Below are 20,733 nucleotides of genomic sequence, written 5' to 3'. Positions count from 1 at the left end.
GCCCTGCCTCACCGCCCTTCCCACAGCCTCACCATCCCACCGTGCAGCCTCGCTGCTCACCCCTGTGCAGCCTCGCTGCCCCTCCCGTGGCGCCTCCAGCACCCTCCGTTTTTACGATTTTAAGGCCAGGGAAGGGGCAAAGCACTGCCTTCCCCGGCTCTTTAAAGGCTGACAAACCCTGCTCCCCTGCTGATAGGCAGGGAAAACCTTCATAGCAGCAGTGAGCGACCCGCTGAAGAAGCGCCGCCACCCTCGTCTCCTCCCCCCCACGCCCAGGAAGAAAGTGGTGAGGAGACAAGGGCGGTGGTGCTTCTTCAGCGGGTCGCCCACTGCTGCTACAAAGGTTTTCGCTGCTGATCGGGGGGGGGGGGGGGTTGTTGGCCTTTAAAGAGCTGGGGAAGGCGGCGCTTTGTCCCTTCCCTGGCCTTAAAATCGTAAAAATGGAGGGTGCTGGAGGCGCCACGGGAGGGGCGGTGAGGCTGCAGGAGGGGCAGGGCCGTGGGAGGAGGCCACGGCCCGGTTGCCAACAGGCCACGGACCGGTAGTGGTCTGCAGCCTGGGGGTTGGGGACCCCTGCTCTAGAGGCAATCATTTGAAGAGCTAGGAAAAGCAGGTTGGGCAGCTTCTCCAGAAATGGGTGACCCTGAGGGGATGAGGAAACATGTGATGAGAGGAAAAAATGGATCCTAAGGGGAACACTGATGCCAGAGAAAAAGAGAATTGTAGGGGTGAGGGAAACATTAGGGAAGAGAAGTATTTTTTTGTCTATGTGTCTTTTGCTGGCTGTTTTGTGACATTTTGTGCTGCTCTGCTTGGTCTAATATAACTTGCTTTTCCCCAAAAAAACTTCTGGGACTAGTATGACCCTTCTGCTGCAGAGATGCACTAGCCAACCCCATGCCATATGCTCTGAAAAGACCTTCTTGCAAGCCACATCACACACTCTCTTGGGGTACCAGATGGACCTCACCTGTCTGCCTCTGGAGCAAGGTGTGGGAGAATGCTCCTCCGAGAATCCCGCCGTGGGAGCTGCTGATACTCAGAGCCCAGCGTCTTGATGCTCTCTTGGTCTGAGTCTAGGGTGCTTTCCACTGCAAGAGGGGGGAGCTTTGGCACAGACGTGTCCTGTGGGGCAAACAGCAGGCATGCCCAGAGAGTTAGACAGATACCACCAAGGCAATGCAACTGAGCGTCTCCATCTACAGTTTAGGTTTATAAGATGGAGAATATGATGGTAAAGTAGCAACTGCACTGATGTTTTAAAGCACTGGAAAAGAAGAGTTCAGCTCCTTGCTTTTTTCCTGGATCTCACCTTTTCCTTTCTTTCTGAGGATTCCGCGCCCAAATATACCTTTGAGGTGTGGGTGCATAACACTAGGTGAGAAGGTTTATGCGCTGTGAGAACTGCCTGATTTCAAATCCATTGAGAATGGCTAGGTTGGGAAAGCACCGCCTTGGCCTGTTTTGTTGTTTTAAATGTCAACAGGATTCCACAGAGAAAGGAGTCTGCTATGTTCCTTTGTTGGAGAACTTAACCCAAAGGCCAGGAATTTTATAAGGCCAGCCCAGCCCACACATTTGCTGCAAAATAGGTCTAGGCCTCTGAAATGTGGAGACCCTTTGATCTGGAAGGAGACTGGCAAGGAGGTGCCAAATGGCTGAGCTATGTATGAGGGCCAGACGTGGTAGCAGTGTGGTGCGATACCTTCAAGGCTCTAGCAGCTGCGCGGTCGATGGTGGCCACACGATCCAAGTTACCCTCCTCCAGCTCATGCAGGTAGGCTTGATACAGTTCTTCCAGGTGGGATGGCACCAACAGCTGAGACTCTGGCAGGAAGAGAATGATCCAGATAGAGTCAGACACCTCAGAAATCAATCTTTATAGCTAATAAACATCAACATGCAAAAAATAAATAACTCCTACTGTAACTCCTACTGTACGGTTTTAATTGCAATGGCTTTGTTTGGAAAGTGATATGGGTGTGATTTGTAGCTGTTAGAATTGAAATAATCTCTTTTGTAATGAACTCCCTAAAATTACATAATTATTCTGCAAGCCATCTTCAAAAACTTGCAAAACATTAAAGGTTGATTTTTTAAAAAATGTGAATACATTCTTAAAGCAAGAAATAAGGCAGTAGCACTAATGGTTTGATACTGACTCCTATGCATACTATGCATTTACTATGGTAAACTGGGAAATGGACATACAAGCAGTGCATTTATGCCTGCAATGTTCTCAGTTGTGTCTGTTTTTATGCAATTTTTTCGACAATGTTCAAGAAGGAAGCAGTTTCTTGAAAGGGTACTGAGAGAAGACATCTCAGAAATCAATGCGGCTCTGGTCTGCAGTTGAGACCATAGACCTCTGACAGCCAGGAGGAAAGACAACCCTGATACAGAAACTGGTGCCATGATAGAATCAGCCTGAGCCAGGGCATGATACTGCAGTGTGGCAGCATTCTCAGCTAGGCAGTTTGTGTCAGATTGAAAAGAAAGGGTCTAAACCGTGCTGTAGGATGCGGGACGGTCAGATCCTGGAAGCTAAACAGGGTCAGGACTTGGATGGGAGGCCACCAAGGAAGACTTTGCAGAGGAAGGCAATCGCCAACTACCTCTGCTTACTTACTGGTCTTGAAAACCCTACGGAATCACCATAGATCAGCTGTGACTTGACAGCACTTTGCACACACACAATTTATTTTGTGAATTGCTTTGGGGAGAGCAGATTTTCACACAAACACCTCTCCTGGTTCCGCCACAGAAAGAGTTCTAATAGTCACTGCCAGAAGTAGGCAATGCAGCTTCCTCCTGCGCTGCACAGATATGGAGGGTGTCACAACCACTCTCCTGGCCCTCAGCTGCTCCACACCAAGGTTTGCTGAATGCCAAGTCATTGATGGGTTTTCCTTCCCAACCCTGCTTGAACTTGAGGTGGTTCCTTCAGTTCTGTTTCCCTTCCTGGGGTATAATTTTAGTATTTAATTGTCCCCAACCCCACAGATAAACCAATGTTATCCTCATGGCACTTTTACAGGTAGGGCCTATGAATGCAAATACAGCAAATTTCCATAAGACAACCCCAAGCCAGGGTTGTGGCCCTACCATGAATTATCTGCCTCTGTTCGTGAATAATGCGGTGGCAAAGGTTGCGGTGGCGCTCAAAGCGGCGCACGGTCCGTTCTTGGTGCCGGATGAGGTTGTCTTTGAGCAGGGCCCCGGATTGCATGGCTGTGTTCTCCACCTCTAGCTCATGCACTTTACACAGCAAGCTCAGAACCTCCCGTTGTTCTTCGGAGCTGATGCGCCATGGTAAGGCCTCCTCTAGCTGCTGACCACGCTGCCGCACCTCCCAGAACTTCCTCTCCAGCTCAGCCTGGCACAGGAAAAGTCACATGAGATCATGGGGCTGACAAAACAATACAGCTTTCGTTGTTGCAGCCCTGTGGATTGCAAACTGGTGCATCCCACAGAGACAAGTGCTTCTGTATGGCCACTCTTCTGGGCTCCCTTCCCTCCCCATTTTTAGAAGCCCTCTGTCCCCTTTGCTTTGAACACCTTCTGCTTGTGAAGTTTATCCTGCTCTCCCAGGAGAATGGCAATATGTTCCCTAGCTATGGTCACTTCTTGTGGCTCAGGAACATCTGATAGGTCATCGCCAGTGTCAGAATCCTTCTCGCATTCATCTTTGCTGTAGCTCTCTTTCCTTTGTTCTTCTTGCCATTTCTGGGCCCTTCGTGTCTTCTCCTGCTCCCAGCTGGGAGGTGGGGATGTGGGAGGGAGGGAAGGAAGGAAAGAAGGTAGAGGGACTGCATCAGGGCCATGACCTGGCAGGACACACGTTACCACATGCTGAGTACCTGATCTGCCACCCTTACTGAAAGAATTGGACCTGGGCAACCCAACCAACTCCAGAAGACATCCTGTTCCGTCAGCTCCCTGCTTACTCGGCAATGGTGAGCAGATGGCGGGAGCTGTCAATTTGGATCTCCATGTAATTGTTTTCCAGCTCCATGAGGTGGCGCCGCACATCCATCTGTTCCCGGAAGGTGCTAATCAGCTGTTCTCTGAGTTGGTCCATCTCCTGTCTCTCAAAGGGGTTGCCATGGAGTTGTACTTCAGCTGCGGGGAGGAAAATTGCTCAAGAGATGCAGAAAGGCCAGTGAACACGTTGAGAGAGAAGAAACCATAGAACAGCCACATGCCTCTTGTACTCACTTCCAGAGAGCCATGTGCCACCTCCTTATCACAAGTCCCTTCCATACCTCCAACATGCCACCCTAGTTATCTGCCAGGAGAACTACTTCTAGTGTAAACTCTATGATCTGCTGTCCTCTAAAGAAGCATCAAACTCACCCACCCTCCTTTATGGACAGATGCCAGCAGGGCTTTTTTTGTAACAGGAACTCCTTTGCATATTAGGCCACACACCCCTGATGTAGCAAATCCTCCTTGAGCTTACGGCAGGCCCTGTAAGCTCTTGGTGGATTGGCTACATCAGGGGTTTGTGGCCTAATATGCAAAGGAGTTCCTGCTGCAAAAAAAGCCCTGGATGCCACATTGTGTCAGGAAGAAGTTCACCAAAGACAGATTGCAGGAAACAAATATTTACTTGAATGCTGGAGGGGAAAATCTTCATGCAAGGCCAGCCATCTCCCTCACCCCCTGCAGGACTCTTTCTACCTTGGATACTACGGATGTCAGGCCGTGTTGGGCGCAGCTCTTGCTGTTCAATCTTCCGCTGCAGCCGCTGAATCTCGCTGCGCAGGTCGGCAATGATGCTTGTGTACTGGGCGATGTGATAGGAAACATTAAGAAGATTCCGCTTTACCTGCCAGGCAGAGAGGGAGGAAGAGAGAGACCAACCTGAATGTTAGAAGCAGGTGGTTCCCTTAAGCCCCAAATGTGCCAGCCCATCACTTTTTACTGCTTTTGATGTAGTTAGCGAATGGCAGTGCTGGAAAACGGTTACAAAGTTCACATGAGGAAAATGAGTCTGAGGGTAATCTGGAGGAGGTTTTGCAAGGGAGGCATGATTGCTAGATCAAAAATGCAGGGCCCTCTGCAGACCTGGTGTCTGTTACTGTAAAAAGACACAAGAAGAAAGGCCTCAATGGACGCATCAGCAGAAGGGCCCACTTTACCCAGCCAGATGTTTCTGGAAAGCACAGACCCATATGGCTCTGAAATGAAACATCCTGTATGTCTTACAGAACAGATTGCAGGAAACAAATATTTACTTGAATGCTGGAGGGGAAAATCTTCATGCAAGGCCAGCCATCTCCCTCACCCCCTGCAGGACTCTTTCTACCTTGGATACTACGGATGATGCAGGCAGCCTGAGTGTTGGTCAAACATTCCTGTTGGGTCTGAAACGCTGAAGGACTGACTTGATTCTGACAGGACAGGTAAGATTCTGACAGGACTAGGCTGCGGGAACTGCACTGGCTGCCAATTGTGTACCGAGTTCGTTACAAGGTGCTGGCTATTACCTTTAAAGCCCTATATGGCCGAGGACCTGCCTACCTTAGGGATCGCCTCTCTCCATATGTTCCTCAGAGAGCACTGAGATCTAGTTCTCAAAATCTTTTAAAAATCCCTGGACCAAGGGAGGCCAGACTGAAAACAACGAGGGAGCAGGCCTTCTCAACAATTGCTCCCCAATGGTGGAATCAGCTACCAGAGGAGGTGCGAGCCCTGCGGGACCTTAATCAGTTTCGCAGGGCTTGTAAAACCGTCCTCTTTCAACTTGCTTTTAAGATGGAACCCGGGTAATGACATCTAGCCATCCTTATACATGTATCGAACTGTAGCACCTTAATCTATAATGGTTTTAACTGATTTACTTAACTTAATTTATGAATGTAACTTAATTATATTTTAACTGTCTTTTATTGTAGTAACTGTCTTTTATTGTAATCATGGTTATACCATGTCCTGTGAGCCGCCCTGAGCCTGCCTAGGCGGGGGAGGGTGGGATATAAAATAAAATTTATTATTATTATTAAGATAAGAGCCTTACACAAAAATGAGAGGGCAGGACTCTGGCTGAGGAGAAGAATGGGCAGAAAAGAGAACAGAGGATGCAGGATCATACCGTGGTGCGGATACTTTTGGCACGCTCGGCGTAGGTCAGGGTGCTCCGCGACTCCTCAAAGGCACTGCTGGCAGGACTGATATGAGCAATCATCACTGTCCGGCTGTTCCCTCCTAGTGAGTCCTGTGATTAGAGAACATGGCCTTAGGGCTTCACATAGGCCAGCGGCAGCCCTACAAACCTGTAATCTCACTTGTGTATATATACACAAGGCCATCTAATTCCCACAAGAGCACTCCAAGCAGAAAAGGGCACCTGGGAGCTTCTCCCTCTCCCTCTGTAATGAAAAGCACAAATTATCCCCATGTCCTGTCATAACTCTGCTGAAGTTTCCCCCACAAGCAGCATCTCAAGGGTGGGGGAATGCACTTCATGACATGAGGTCAGTTGTAAATTCTATGGACCTGGAGGGAGAAAATTCAGCTGGGGCTGCCATTTTTCTTTACCATCATTTTAGCTTCAGTCTCAGGAGTGCAGCATGCACTCCTTTCAGTGAGTCACTTCTTGTCTTAAGAAGAAGAAGATGATGTTAGCCTTAATGTGTAAATTAGCACAGGCTCTGCTCATTCTGCATCCGTGGCAAAGGATGCCAGCCCCACCTACCTTGAGAAGGCGAGTGAGCTTGCTGTCTCGGTAGTTGACATACTTGACGCCTGCCCTGTCACTAAGAGCGTTGATACAGTTGCCAAGAGCCAGTAGAGAGCGGTTGATGTGAGCTCCTTCCTTCATTCGCTGCCCACGGTTCTGTGTCTGAAGGAGAAGGAGAGTAGGATGAACAAGAGACTGGAGCAGTTGTTCCAGCAAAGGCCAAGCAAGGGGCAGGCAGCACCATTTATCTTGGTTGTAATTGTGAGAGTGGGCTGGAATCTATTGCCCTAGCAGCTTTTGCTCTCTCTCAAAGTAACAGCCTCAGGAAGGAAAGAAAGGTTGTGAGAGAGGCACAGAAGAAACCTGAGCTGAGTTAAGCCAGGAGGCTGCAAGGTGAAGTTATGCGGTGGGGGGGGAAGCTGGAACAAGGAAGAATGGGCAGGATACGAACATGGCAGGCTAAGGAAGATGGTAGCTGGAAAAGGGACTTTCCCCTTGCAATATCTTACTTACTTTCCCCTTACAATATCTGGGCCAAAATAATCCTTCCATGAGTAAAATGGCAAGGAGCTACCCATATCTGAGAGTTGGTGTGGTGTAGCAGACTAAGACCCTCCTGCTCTAGAATATTCCATTGCTGAGAGGACTGCCCCTTTCTTCTCATACCTGAGAGGCCCGCTCAGAGCCAGCTAAGTCGATCATGAAGAGTCGCCCCACGCGCACCTCCTGCATGATATTCTTAATGCGACTTTTCTGGCGCACAGTGACTTGCAGCACAGCATGGGATCGTGAGGATGCCCGGTTGGCCGCTGTGGACTCTTGTGTCCGTTGCTTATTCCCCTTCATCAGGAGCTGCATTATCTGCATAGAAAAAAAGCAGCTGAAGGCACTCAAGCGGCCTTCTATACCAGCAGCCATGAATGTCACCTGTTGTGGAAAAAAGAGGGAAGCTTCCTTGAGTGCTGGAAGCATAAATGTGGGGTCAATGTATGGACAAACCATCAGGCAGGCCTCACCTGACTGGTAGATTGGACAGAGATGGATGGATTTCACAAATCAAATGGGAAACCACAAGGGGCTTGTGTGGATCCTGATGAAATCTCCACTGACAGAACGTATTTCTGTCAGTGAAGCACAACTTCACTGCCTCCCTCCTCCTGCAGACCCAAATGCCCCCAGACATGGAGGTATGGGAAGCAGGGGATCTCCAGCAACAGCAAGAGTGGCCAGTTGGAAGGCTGCTGCAGGGGGAGGGAACTCATGAAAATCAACTGCCTCATCAGCAGAAATGACTGACAGAATCTCATCCTAGCATTTCTCTCTCTCTGCTTGTCCTCAAACATGTAATCCAAAATTCAATGCCATATCTCATCAGTGGTAGCCAAGTCAGTTGATGTGGACACTGGGACCCCCTCCTAGAAAACTACAAGTCCCTGTGTTTTCTGTTTCTGAACACAATGCAGGAAAAAGCTTTCTGGTAGACCACAAACTTAAGCAGTCACTCTTTCCCCGCTGCTGGCAGTTCTGTACTTTTTGTTATCCAGGACACAGATAAAAGGAAAAGCTCTGGCCTGCAAACCTCTCATTCAGAGTTCACAAAACAAAAGGCAACTGAGTCCAATACATTTTAGAATACATGTTTTACTTCTGTATTATCTTCACATTATGACTTACAAAGAATGCGTTCCTCATCTTTTTCCACATAGGAAATTATATTCAGTGACAGCATTCTCCTCATTGTCTCCTTTCCAGCGACAAAACAATCCTTTCCTCATGACTAGACAGTGGCACCTTCCAAAGAACTAGAATAAGTTCTGCTTTGGCAATATTCACCAAAACTTGAAATTCCTTTAGAGACATTCCTTTAGAGTCCATACTGGCAGGCCTGTAGCCCTGGGAGCATTTGGGGGGAATCCCCCCATGGATGAGTGCCACCCTCCCCCAAAAATTAAAAATATATGTTTAAAAATTTTTTAAATGTAAGATGTGTGTGGGGCTTCCAAAATGACCCGGGGTGCAGTCTAGGAAGCTTCAGTCTCATTTTCTTTGATTCTGGGCAGGAAATAAATAGTTTTTTTAATAATGCAAAATTAAATTAAATTGCAAAAAGAAATGCAAAATGCAAAAAAGAGAGAGTCAGATATCCTTCCCTGACTTATGTAGATGAGGAAGCCAGTAGAGTCACAATGACTGCAGGTGGGAGATCTGTTCTGTCATCAGCTTCCAACTCTCTTATTTCTCTCTCTCTCTCTGCCCTGGCTCCCTTGCCCCACAGGATTTCTGAATGCCCCACCACCCAAAAATTTCTCACTACACCCTGCATACTGGTCCTCCCTCCTTGTTTAACTCCTCATTCAATGAGAACTGCATAGGAAGTCAAGCCTAATGGAAAAATGGGTTAATGTAAAGCAACCTTTTTGTTATAAAATCACTCCACATACAGTAGAAGCCTTCAACACCACTGATGTTTGCAAACAAGCCAGAATTCCACCATTAGGAAGATCAGAAGCTCAAGGATTGGAGGAGTGTACCAGAATCGAGATGTAAGGGAGAGGCAAAAAGAGAGATCCAGAGAGTAAGGCTCATGAGAAACAAAGTTCACAGGAGCAAGAGCAGAAAAAATAAAATAAAATAAAATAATAATGCCCTGGGATATTGAGGGAGCCGATAGGACAATTATATTCCAGATTCCTTTATCCATCAAATTGATCCAAAATGTCTTTCTTGTTAGCAACATCACTTAAAATTAATGGAGGGAATCCAGAGAGCAGTTACCGTCTTCCACTGGGGAGAAACCAGACAGAAAACCCAACCTGCAATTGCTTAGCAATGCCTTCCAAATCCCTCAAAACTAGGTCATAGATGGTGGCCAAGAGATACTGAGCTAATTTCTCTCCTCTTAACCAATATCCATAAAAGGTGATCACATAACTTGCCCCATCCACAGCCTCAAAAACTAAATCTAAATACAAACAGGAACCAACCTGATTCCCATTTTCATACCTCTCTCGCATTTCAGTGACCAGAATAAACAATCAGGCCACATGAAAGTGCTCAAATCTCTATTAACAAAAGCACCACTATAAAAGGGAAAATGAAGATCAGATTTGTCCTTGGCCAGGATGCAAAGTGGGGATGTTATTCCAACAGCATCTCTAACAACGAGGAGCTAGTGCTGTTCTGGCCACTGTTGGATGCTGAGCTAGATTAACCAAGGCCGTCAGTTCTTTATGTTCAGCAAGCTGGGTCTGGATCTTCATCCAGAACAATCCCCAATTCACTGCAGTGAAAAATACAAAACTGTGGGCAGGCTCTTGCAGGACATAAAATGAGTCAGTGAGGTGGTCACTACCCTGCAGGACTGCATATAGGAACAAAAACATTTCTGGCCTTCTCCACTTGTATAACTGGCTGATCCCCATTCACCTCCTTCGCATTGATGGTTGACACTTCAGTAATACCGGCCACTTGGATTATGCCCTTGGAATCTTCACGAAGGTCCAGGTAGCCAAGGGAAGGGTTGAGCAGATCCCGGATCATCTCATTGTAGATCTAGTTAAGAGAAAGACAGCAAATCCCCATGCCAGGGTCTAAAATAGTGTGGTAGTCAAGTTTAAGTATCTTTGAGCAGGGCATTTGTCCATCTGGTGGGACAGAGTGGAATCATGCATGTGGTTGAGAAAGATCTTTTGTAAGTGCTGCTTCTTGCAAGAAGCTAATAGTATATGGCACAGTGTGTACATAGAAGCAGCTGGTAGGAGAATGTATGTCAAGTCTAAGCAAATTCTCAGTTACCTTCTGAATCTACAGTTCCTTGAAAAAGCCCTGGCAGAAGAAGGTTTAGAAAATGTAGCTCCCTGTAGCATGCTACCCTATTCCTCTCCTTGCTCTGCTCAGCAGACCTGAAAACCAGCCTTTCCTTTTGGTGCAATGAAAATTGAACAATATGTTAATGACTAACAAACGAAGGCTGCAATCCTCAGAACACTTTCCCAGGAATAAGTCCCACTGAATAAAACAAAGCTTGCTTCTCACTAGACCTGCCTAGGATTGCTTCCTGTGTAGCCATGGGTAAATAAAATGCCCCTCATGCTTCCCATCCTTGTTTTGTCCACAGCCACAGGACTGGGCTATTAGCAGGACAGAACACTGAATGTCAGGAGTGAGAACATAAAATGCTAGGAAGTCAGTTAGGGTTGCCAAGTCCAATTAAAGAAAAATCTGGGGACTTTGGGGGCGGAGCCAGGAGACTTTGGGGGTGGAGCCAGGAGACATTGGGGGTGGAGCCAGGAACAAGGACGTGACAAGCATAATTGAACTCCAAGGGAGTTCTGGCCATCACATTTAAAGGGACAGCACGCCTTTTTAGGGGCACCATCTTTTGGGGCTCATAGAATTGGACCCTCTAGTCCAATATTTTTTAAACTTGGGGGGTATTTTGGGGAGAGGCACTAGCTGCTATTTAACCTGCAATACTATACTACTTAACCTGCCTTCGACAACATATAACTTGCAATAATTGTTACTAGCTAGGAATATCCATAACCTTCCAACCCAAAAAGGACATTTTCATCAGGTTTTTTTTAAAGAGCCCAAAAAGAGGACAGACACACAGAAGAGGCAACCATTTCATATCACAACAAATATGCAGCAAAGATGGTCAAAGAAATTTTTTTAAAATGTTTACAAAAGTGCTTTTTTAACATTAGGAATTACCTGCTGAATCGTTACGGGCGCGTTTCTGACCTAAAATCTCACTACTTCAAGAAACGCAACCCATCCACTCAGCGTCCCCCTGCATTTCAGAGACCTCCGACTGAAGCGGGGACCTCTTCCCACCCCAGTCTCACAGCCCTCAAAAAGGATCCTCCATTTCAGACCACGGTTTCGTCTCCCCCCAACCCCAGAGGAAGCTACTCTAGCCGGCTCTCCTCCTCACCATTTGACCAGGCGGTTCCGGGTCTCCTGGCTTTCCAAGGAGGGAAAGCTTTTTTGAGGGAGGTGGTGGAAAGTGTATTGGGGCCGAAATTCGTCGTCTCCACAAGCAGACATCATCGCAACTGGAGAAGACGCTCGGCTGGTCACCATAGAAACCCGCTCGCTTTCAGCCAGCGCTGTGCAGTGCCTTTGCGTTTTCTGTCCCCGAAGAACCCGCGCCGATAACCATGGTTCCGTTTTTTTTTTCTTTACAAAAAAAGACTGAGGTCTCATCCAACTGGCGGGAGATCATTTTCTGTCAAATCTAAGGGGAAAGGAGTGTGACTGGAAGTGGGGAATGGTCTCCAAGGATGGATGGGTAGCCATATTGGTTTGAATGGGCTCAGCCTGGGCGGGGAGAAGCAGCTGCGGTGGGCAGGGAGGGGGCGGCGGCGGCGCAGCGCAGCGGCTTCGCCCGCTCTGGGATGGGGTGGCTGGCCATGCTCCCCGGCGCCGTTTCCTCCCCTCCCCCTGCTTCCGTTTTTTGGGGGAGCGGGGGAAGAGGGTGGAAATCCTGGGGTCCCCCGCTAGAGCGGGAGGATTGGGACCCCTAAAGTCAGTGCATGGAGTCACAATTGGAAACTGCTTCAAATTCTACTTCTCAAATCTCCTCCCCAGGGTTACAAGCCAAAGTCTGAAGTCACAGCTGCAAGTGCTTCTTGGGACATGAATGTAAGAAAAAGATGGGTGTGATACACATTCTGAATGTCTGATGCTGGAACCTGAAGTCCACCATTGGATATGACTCTCTATGGGCACAACAGGAATGCAGTTTGATCCCTTCATCTCTACTGTGAAAGTTTATGCTTAGTTCAAAATGTGGTAAGCAAGGATTTTTGGAGTGGAGCTCTGGCTGACAGCATTGTTTCTAAGGCCCAATTTAAAGTTTTGATATTCCCTGACTTAGGTGGCCCAGGCTAGCCTGATGTCATCAGACCTCCAAAGCTAAGTAGGATTGGCCCTGGTTAGTACTTGGATGCAGGGCTTTTTTTTAAAAAGAAAAAGTCCAGCAGGGACTCATTTGCATATTAGGCCACACCCCCTGACACCAAGTCAGCTGGAACTGTGTTCCTGTGTGTTCCTGCTCAAAAAAAGCCCTGCTTGGATGAGAGACCACCAAGCAAGTCCAGGGTCCCGATGCAGATGTAGGCAATTGGAAACCACCTCTCAACATCTCTTGCCTTCAAAATCTTACAAGGTCACCTTTCAGCATTATTGCTCTTGAAATGTTAGGACCTGAATGCCTACTTCCACCCACATGAGCTTGGTTGTGCTTTGAAAATGGATTCTGGTTCCTTGCTCTGTGTTCCTAAACCAGCCAAAGTGCAGTCCACACACAATACAGCTTTCTCAGTTGTGGCCTTCCAGTTGTGGAATTCTCTGCCCCATGAGGTTTGTCAGGCCACCTCACCTCTGATCTTCCTGAAATTTGTTAAAACTTGTTTTTTTTAAAGTCCAGAATGGTTTTAGTGTGTTTTCAATCTGATGAGTATCTGATGTTGTTTTGTTTTATGGTTTAATCTTACCTTTAATATTATTACTATTGAATTCCATTATCTATTATCTATCAGTTCTGAATAAATTAATTTAAATCTTACCTTTAATATTATTACTATTGAATTCCATTATCTATTATCTATCAGTTCTGAATAAATTAATTTAAATTTTTATTTCTGTGTATTGATGTTTTATTTATTTTAGGATGCTGGTCATGCGGTTACAGATTGGTGTTTTAGAAAAGGCCTTTTCTGTGGTGGCACCTTGATTATGGAACACCTGTCCCACCAAAGAAGCCTCCAAAGAGCATAGTGCACCGTGTAGTGCTCCTCCAAGCCTGCCTTCAAGGCAGGCTTGGAGGAGCACTCTGCAGGGGCAAGGGGGAGTAAAGGGGGTGCCTGATGGTGCCCCTATGGCATGGTCGCCTACTCCCATGTGCCGGTTCTGCTGAAAGCCATGGCTGTCATGGGCTAATGCCTGAATATACCTTAAAAGGGAGCTGGAACAGAGGCTGATGAGGACTCTTATCTAGGAGAACCAGGTTTGATTCCGCACTCCTCCACTTGCAGCTGCTGGAATGGCCTTGAGTTAGCCATAGCTCTTGCAGGAGTTGTCCTTGAAAGGGCAGGTTCTGTAAGAGCTCTCTCAGTCCCACCTACCTCACCGGGTGTCTGTTGTGGGGGAAGAAGATAAAGGAAATTGTAAGCTGCTCTGAGACTCTGATTCAGAGAGAAGGGCAGGATATTAATCTGTGGTCATTATTGTCGTCATTGTCTTACTCTTCTTCGCCTGTTCTTCCAGCCTCTTGCTCCTGCCTTCCCCACTTTGTCGCAAGGTGGCTGTTTGTTCCAAGCTGCTCACATGTGTCAATATTGTACTAGCCTTCATTATGGTGTGTAACCAAGGGGATTATCTATGCACAGCATAGTGTGCTCACCAGCCGTAAAAACAGAAGAGACGAATGAGATGTCTGGGGAGGGGTGGGGAGGGTTAAGGACAGATGAGCAACCACAAGATTTAGAGCAAAACTGCATCTTTATTGGAAAGGCCCCTTCCCGTGCAACTCTTTGCTTCTTGGGTTGTTCAGACAAAAGTAGGAAAATAACTGAAAAGTAGAAAATGCTTCACAGCACAGTTTCAGTCACAAAGATACAGTTCAGCCTCTTCTCCAAGAAAAACAATGTGGGAAGTGTTGCAGTTCTAGGAGCACTTCAGAAATAGTTACATGAATCAAAACACAACAAATAAGACACCCAAATATCCTGGCAGTCACCAATCCCTTCCCATATCGGGACCATGATGTACAGGCTGACTCTCACACACAAATTCCTTCCCTTCCCCACGGTGACCCCAGTCTCACCTCTAGGTAGGACATGGACACTTCATACTCCATGTCATTGCTGGTCTCCTCAATAGCACGGAAAAGATCATTGAGCGTCCGAACATAGATTCCAGGTTCATTGTCAGTGCCAAGCATGGTATAAGTTTTCCCACACCCTAAGGATAAAAACGGAGTAAAGAAATTGATGCCTGAAAAATAGCTGGCACATTTTGGTAATGGTGGTGTGGTTACCCAAATTTGGAACACAGCCTTGCTAAACCTGGGTTTTAGAAGGGATAATCTAATGTCACTGCCAGCCAACCAGTACTGTGTAAATCTGGTTTCTGTTCAAACACAAAAAGCACCCCCACGATCCAAATCTGGATAGAAGGTGGCATGTGTGTCATGACTACTATGAATGTGTTTCCACTGAAAGCTCACAATTGAATTTATATATATCTCCACTCTAAAAATGACTTTCCTGGGATAAGCCGATTCTTAGAGTGGCTATTCTGGAAGGAAGAAGTACAGTCTGATCAGAGAAGCTATGCTGGAGTCAGGAATGCTACAGAGAGGTATGAGTAACACTTTGTGCAACTATTTAATAAGAACATTTGTCTCAGTTTCTTGTCTCAGATTTACTCCAATGTTAGTGAAAGGGCGGTTTATTTTCTACAGTCACGGGACACAGCAAAGCAGCTTCAAAAATCCTGTTAGTTTTTAAGGGTCCAAAGATGCTTTCCCTTGTTCCTGCCCTGCCTCACACTCAAAGAATTCAGCTAGGCAGCCATCAAAGCAACTCGGATGTTTTTTCCACAAATTTCTGAGCTGAAACCTGAATCCCTGCAGTAACCAGAGCTTGGCTATCACAAACTGATGGTAAGCTGAAATGATTTCCCAATAGTGCGTCTCGTTCAGAGCAGAACCTATGCTCTTACCAGTTGGGCCATAGGCAAAAACAGTAGCATTGTATCCAGAGATGACACCTTCTATGAGACCTCTGGTGGTGGCACGATAGACCATCTCCTGCAGAGGGAGATGAAAACATGAGGTTATCAAAGACATAAATTGTTTCCAGTGCAACAGTGGAATAAAGTGACCTCAGTGTGAGGAAACACAGTGCATTGAACAAGGACTTCTCTTCTAACGTCACCAGGATTTAGTTCTTATGCTAAGTTACTGTCCTGTTGCCTACCTAATACAGAACAACAGAGATCCTCAAACCGTTAGTGAACTATCCAAGGTCAGAAAGAAACTGACCACTCCCCTAGATAGCTGGTTTCCAGGGCCATCCCAGTGGTACTGTTAAGTAATTTTTAGATGGTGAAATTTGTATTCCTTTGGCTTGGTGTACAAGACAAGCTTCCCAGCTGCCAAATTCCTCTCTTGCTCAGATAATAAATCTGAGCAAGAGAAGAATTCTCTCTCTTCCAACCCATACCAGCATAAATTCTGCTAGTGCTGGAGGGCAAACTGGCCAAAAAGAATTGGATCCAGAGAACTGAAAATCTGGTGGAAATTAAGGAACAAGGAAACTTAAACCATGTTGCACACAAACATTCATATCACAGTGATTAGATTTTACCTCCACGCTCAACAAAGGCATACAAACTTGATTGGAGAGTCTGGCTCTTTGTGTATTTGTGCACCTTCTTCACTACACAATCTCAAAAGCAAGGCGCTTTGATGTAATAGGTGCAACAGGAGAATTCAGTGCATCTTACCCATGCCCTGAGCAACAATTATTAGCCACTAGAAGGCAGTACACATCCAATTTATGACAACTGACTGGTTGTTCAAAACTAAACCCCCTCATATTCCTTCTCTTTCACTACCCCCTTCCCAACTTTCACTCCAGGTGCATCAACTGGCATGGTGGGGTGGGGGAAGGCAGACCTCGCTAAAGAGCTCCAGTTTCACTATAATGTGCAAATTTGAAATGGAGCTGATGAAACTGTATCTTGAGGTTTGGTCCCACCATCCTACCTGCCATCTGGTACTATACCTAAAACAGGGAAGAAGGAGAGGCTGGGATTAAAGAACCATTTTAGAACTAAACTAGATGTTACGCAGCAAATGTGGCTAAAATGCTCCCAACATTTCTAGGAAGCTAAGAGCAGAGGAATGGGATAGGGTAGAGGCTGCTTATCCTTTCCACCCTGGCCATTTTCTCTCTCAAAATCCATCCCCAGCTACTTTTCAAAATCCATCCCCAGCTACTTTTCAAATACAAGTACCAATGTACTCATACATTGTACAATGTACAAAGTACCAAAAGCAGTTTGACTAGGGGAAAAATGGTCTCAGCATTTCCCCTTACTTTGATATTCTGATCAAATTTGCAGCATCCCGCAGCAGTTTTTCATTTAAAAATATATATGCATTGGGAGGATGTGTCTATTGCACAATATCACCTTTGGTTCTGATGGCCCTGGGTAAGCGGAATATGGATGTGTAAAATTCTGACCTGCGTAGCCGCAAAGTCAAAGGCAACATCAAACATGTAGGATTTCTCCCGTGAGCGGTTGGCGCGCAGCACATCGTCAGGGTCCTCCATTGGGTCCATCAGGACGACCATCTGCAAGGGACAGCATTCGTTTGTCTATGTTGTTATAGGTGTGGAGGATAGAAACAAACCACAAAGAAGCAGCTGGGAAGGGGAAGAGAAACTGTGTGCACTGAGCAAAGGGAGACCTTTTGCAACCACAGCCACCCAACCCTTTTATGGGTGGCTAATCAGACTCCATAGCTGTAATAAGCAGAGATGAGGTGCTGGGAAATACTCAGAGGGACAACCAGCAGGAGGCTGAGTCCTGATAGGGATCCTGATAGATTGATCCACCAGTGCCCTTCATAGCTAGTGCGGAAACTTCACTGTTCTGAGTCTATTCGTTCATAAATTACCATTCTGGTCTAGCAGTATGTTAAAAAGCCCCACCCCCACCAACAGAGAACTATGTGTTTCCAAAGGGTACTTAGTCCAGCACTGGCTTGAGAAGGGCCCAGCTCTCCAATGGGAATGCAGACATTATCAGCAAGGAGCATCTCAAAGGAGAGATCTTTTTACAGTGGCCCAGAGCCTGAGCAGAGGGTTGCCAGGTCCCTCTGAGCAGCCAGTGGTGGGTGGAAAGTGTGCTTCCTGGCAGCAGGGAGGAACACCTGGCATTTCAGCAACGTGCTTAGATATCTGACCCAGAAGTATGTAGGCATGTTTTTTTTTTGGGGGGGGGGCAATGCTCTAGTTGTGGGGCATGTTGTTTTAATTTCTAATGTTCCTCCCTTTGGGGGGGGGGTAATTCCTGGCAGAGAGGAGATTCGGCACCCCTGTCCGAGGGCATCAGTAAATGGGCCCTGGAAAGTATGAGCTAGTGAAGACCAAGGGGCAATGGAGGAAAATGCTCGACAGTTATTAGTGCTTTAGGAATGACGGTTACTCTTAATCCAGGCACCCTCCTTCCTACCTGCCAGGGAGTCATTAATCCTCTTTGTTTTTCTCTGATCCCTGCCAACCCTAATCTAGGGTGACAAAGGGGACAGGCCTGTACTAGCCATGGGGATGTTCATTGCTAGACTCAGGGCTAATTCTGTTTGTTGGGCTTAATCCCAACAAGATAAGCAGCTAGGGAGGGAGTTTGGGAGAAGGAAGAGTGCTTTTAGGCTACAGAGGTGGGCACTGTTGCAGCTGGGGAGACACACTGATTTTTCTGCTGGTGCCTACATTTGCATGCTTACAAGGGACAGGCACTGAAAATGGGAAGAAATGCTAGACATTTTACTTTGAGATGAAAGTAGTTCCCTCTGGGTGCATTTCTACAATGCTTTTCCCTGGGGTGGTTCAGTAATACCATCTCCAGGAGCCAGTGTGGAACTAGGTCATATGCATGAGACCAGCATTACCTCAGTGTGGCTTCGAAGCTTTCACAAAGGGTGGGAAGGCTTTTTTATTTTAATCGCCCAGTAGCAGGACTGGGGATGTGCTATTAAAGCAGCTACTGATGTCTCAATAGATGTCAGCATCTGTCCCCTGTAAGCACAGCTTGTCTTCCTTGTGTGTGTACACAGATCAGATTGCCATAGAGAAAAACATTCGGTTGGGTTTCAGTCTCTCTAAGAGGCCTTAAAAGGGGCTCAGTGTAAAGCAATCAACATAATAAAAGCAGCAGGTTTTTTTTTTAAAGGTGACTAGCAAAGACAGAGGGATAGATTAATCACAGAACATTTACCAGGGCAACAAGAAGCCTCTACCAGAATGGCTGTTTCATTAAGGATTTTCTAACTGAATGGAGTAAATTAGTAGCTCCATGTGCTAGTATTTACAGAGACAGCCACATAAAAGCATTTCAATGCACTTCCGTGTGGTTAAAGTGACAATAATGGGACTTGCGTACTTGCTGGACTGCTTCTTCTGGCAGAAGCCATCAAGAACACAAGGCGCACTACCACAGGGGATGTGCCAAGGAATATCAAGAGTTTGGCTCATACCTGGGCTTTTCCAGTGGCAGCCCCAATGCCTAGGAATGGCCTGCCCAGAAGTGTGGCAAGTGTCACATCTGGGTATAACCAACTCTGGGTGGTGGTGCAAAATACAAGGCTGAACTATTTGAAGGGGCCTTTACAAACTGTCCTGTTGTTATTCTGATAGTCTGCTAATCTACTTTTTTTTGTTTATTTATTTTACTTCATTTATACCCACCATTCTCCACAATGGGGATCCAAAGCAGGTTATATTGTCCTCTCCTCTGTTTTATCCCCACAACAGCCCTGGGGGATAGATTTGTCTGAGAAAGCATGACTGGCCCAAGGTTTTAATATTTTTGATGTCTATAGTATCTGCAGAAACTGGCTTTGAGTGTAGGACAAAAACAGTACATAAATATTTTAAAATAAGCAAATGCTGCACTATGGTGTTAATGAAGCATGAATAATTCCGAAGGAGCTGACAGAGGCCCAGTGGTAGAGGAAGGGAATGAAAAGTGTCAGAAAAAATCCTTTTCCTTTTTGATGAATTTCTGCTCTATAAAGGGAAGAAGACTGTGGGAGTCTGAAATTCCTGGGGGCTGAGGCTGCCAGCAGCCTTCTAAGTCTGGAGAGAGTTTGGAAGGGACGGGCCAATGGATCTTACATCACCTCAGCCTGTTGCCTTATCAGAGGTGGCCAAACTTGCTTAATGTAAGTCACACAGAATAAATGTCAGATGTTTGAGAGCTGCAAGGAAGGAAGTCAGTAAGTCAGGCAGGCAAATAGATGGGGAGGGAGAGGTGGAAGGAAAGCAACTTTAAATGTGTTCCCCAAGCCACTGGCAGGCTTGGCTTAGAGAAGTGATTTAAAGAGAGAAATGCCTTCTCCAAGCCGGCCAGTGGGATGGTAGCTTTGAGAGCCACACAATATGTGTGAAAGAGCCATATGTGGCTCTGGAGCCACAGTCTGGCCAACCCTACCTTATATCTTTGCACAGCCAGGCAGAGAAGCAACAGAGCACTTTAAGCAGGAAGGCTTCTTCATTGTGAATAAAACATTTATCTATTGTAAAATGTATTGTGAATAAAAGGGTCTAGTTATGGGGAAGCATTTCCTAGAGGCTGGAAAGAGCATGTTTCTGAAGCCCCATTGGCAGGCTTGGCACTCATATATCAAGATGAAAGAAGTTCTGCAAAGTAATCAAAGAAAATGTAAATCTCATAATGGGAATCTTAAAAACAATTATCAAAAGAGCAACTGAGAGGAAACAATATTTTCTCACAGAAAGTAGATCAGTGTATAAAACGTTCTCTTCGTTCTAGCAGATAATGGATGGTGGTGGTGGTGGTGGTGGTAAGGATTCATACAACTGTGTTTTGTTTTTCAGCTGCAAGCTATCTAATTTCAGTAATAATGAACTTCCAAATAAAACAGTCCTAGGTGGAATTCATATATCTCAAAAACCAACTGCAAAATTTTCATTACCATGTGCTTCCTAACATTAACTATGCAGCTCATCATTCTCCCATTTACACAGCTATCTAAGTTTAGATTTGGGAACTTCACGGTATGGAAGAGAATTAGAATTTCACATTGTATTTGTCAATGTCACATGCATGATGTCCATTAGGTTATTATTAGTATTCCTGTTATTCAAAGAGAAATTAATTTTGGGCCAGGGGGATTAAATCCTCCTTGTATGAACTTGCTTGCAAAATTCTAATCGGATTCATATTCTCCTAATTTGTGACCCCCCCCCCCCCATCTTTCCCAGTTATGAATATTTACTATGGGA

At 46.2% G+C, this 20,733-nt stretch overlaps 1 protein-coding gene across 2 annotated transcripts in view; it reads right to left on the bottom strand.

Moving 5' to 3' along the window:
* The window catches only part of KIF19 (kinesin family member 19), a 52,662-nt gene that overhangs the window by 6,609 nt on the left and 25,320 nt on the right, over positions 1 to 20,733 (bottom strand). For both annotated transcript variants that reach the window (XM_060252401.1, XM_060252402.1), the window contains 13 exons: positions 16,948 to 17,058; positions 15,419 to 15,506; positions 14,520 to 14,656; positions 10,112 to 10,237; positions 7,352 to 7,546; positions 6,701 to 6,847; positions 6,098 to 6,220; positions 4,684 to 4,831; positions 3,948 to 4,122; positions 3,559 to 3,757; positions 3,106 to 3,376; positions 1,706 to 1,827; positions 971 to 1,125 (listed from right to left, as the gene is read on the bottom strand). In XM_060252401.1, the coding sequence (XP_060108384.1) occupies positions 971 to 1,125; positions 1,706 to 1,827; positions 3,106 to 3,376; positions 3,559 to 3,757; positions 3,948 to 4,122; positions 4,684 to 4,831; positions 6,098 to 6,220; positions 6,701 to 6,847; positions 7,352 to 7,546; positions 10,112 to 10,237; positions 14,520 to 14,656; positions 15,419 to 15,506; positions 16,948 to 17,058 (1,997 nt within the window). The remainder of the gene's footprint in view (positions 1 to 970; positions 1,126 to 1,705; positions 1,828 to 3,105; positions 3,377 to 3,558; positions 3,758 to 3,947; positions 4,123 to 4,683; positions 4,832 to 6,097; positions 6,221 to 6,700; positions 6,848 to 7,351; positions 7,547 to 10,111; positions 10,238 to 14,519; positions 14,657 to 15,418; positions 15,507 to 16,947; positions 17,059 to 20,733) is intronic.

This window comes from Heteronotia binoei, chromosome 13 (genome assembly GCF_032191835.1).
Source record: "Heteronotia binoei isolate CCM8104 ecotype False Entrance Well chromosome 13, APGP_CSIRO_Hbin_v1, whole genome shotgun sequence".
In the NCBI taxonomy this organism is placed as follows: Eukaryota; Metazoa; Chordata; class Lepidosauria; order Squamata; family Gekkonidae; genus Heteronotia; species Heteronotia binoei.
The sequence above is the reverse complement of the archived record's forward strand: the minus strand, read 5'-3'. Positions and strand labels throughout refer to the sequence as shown.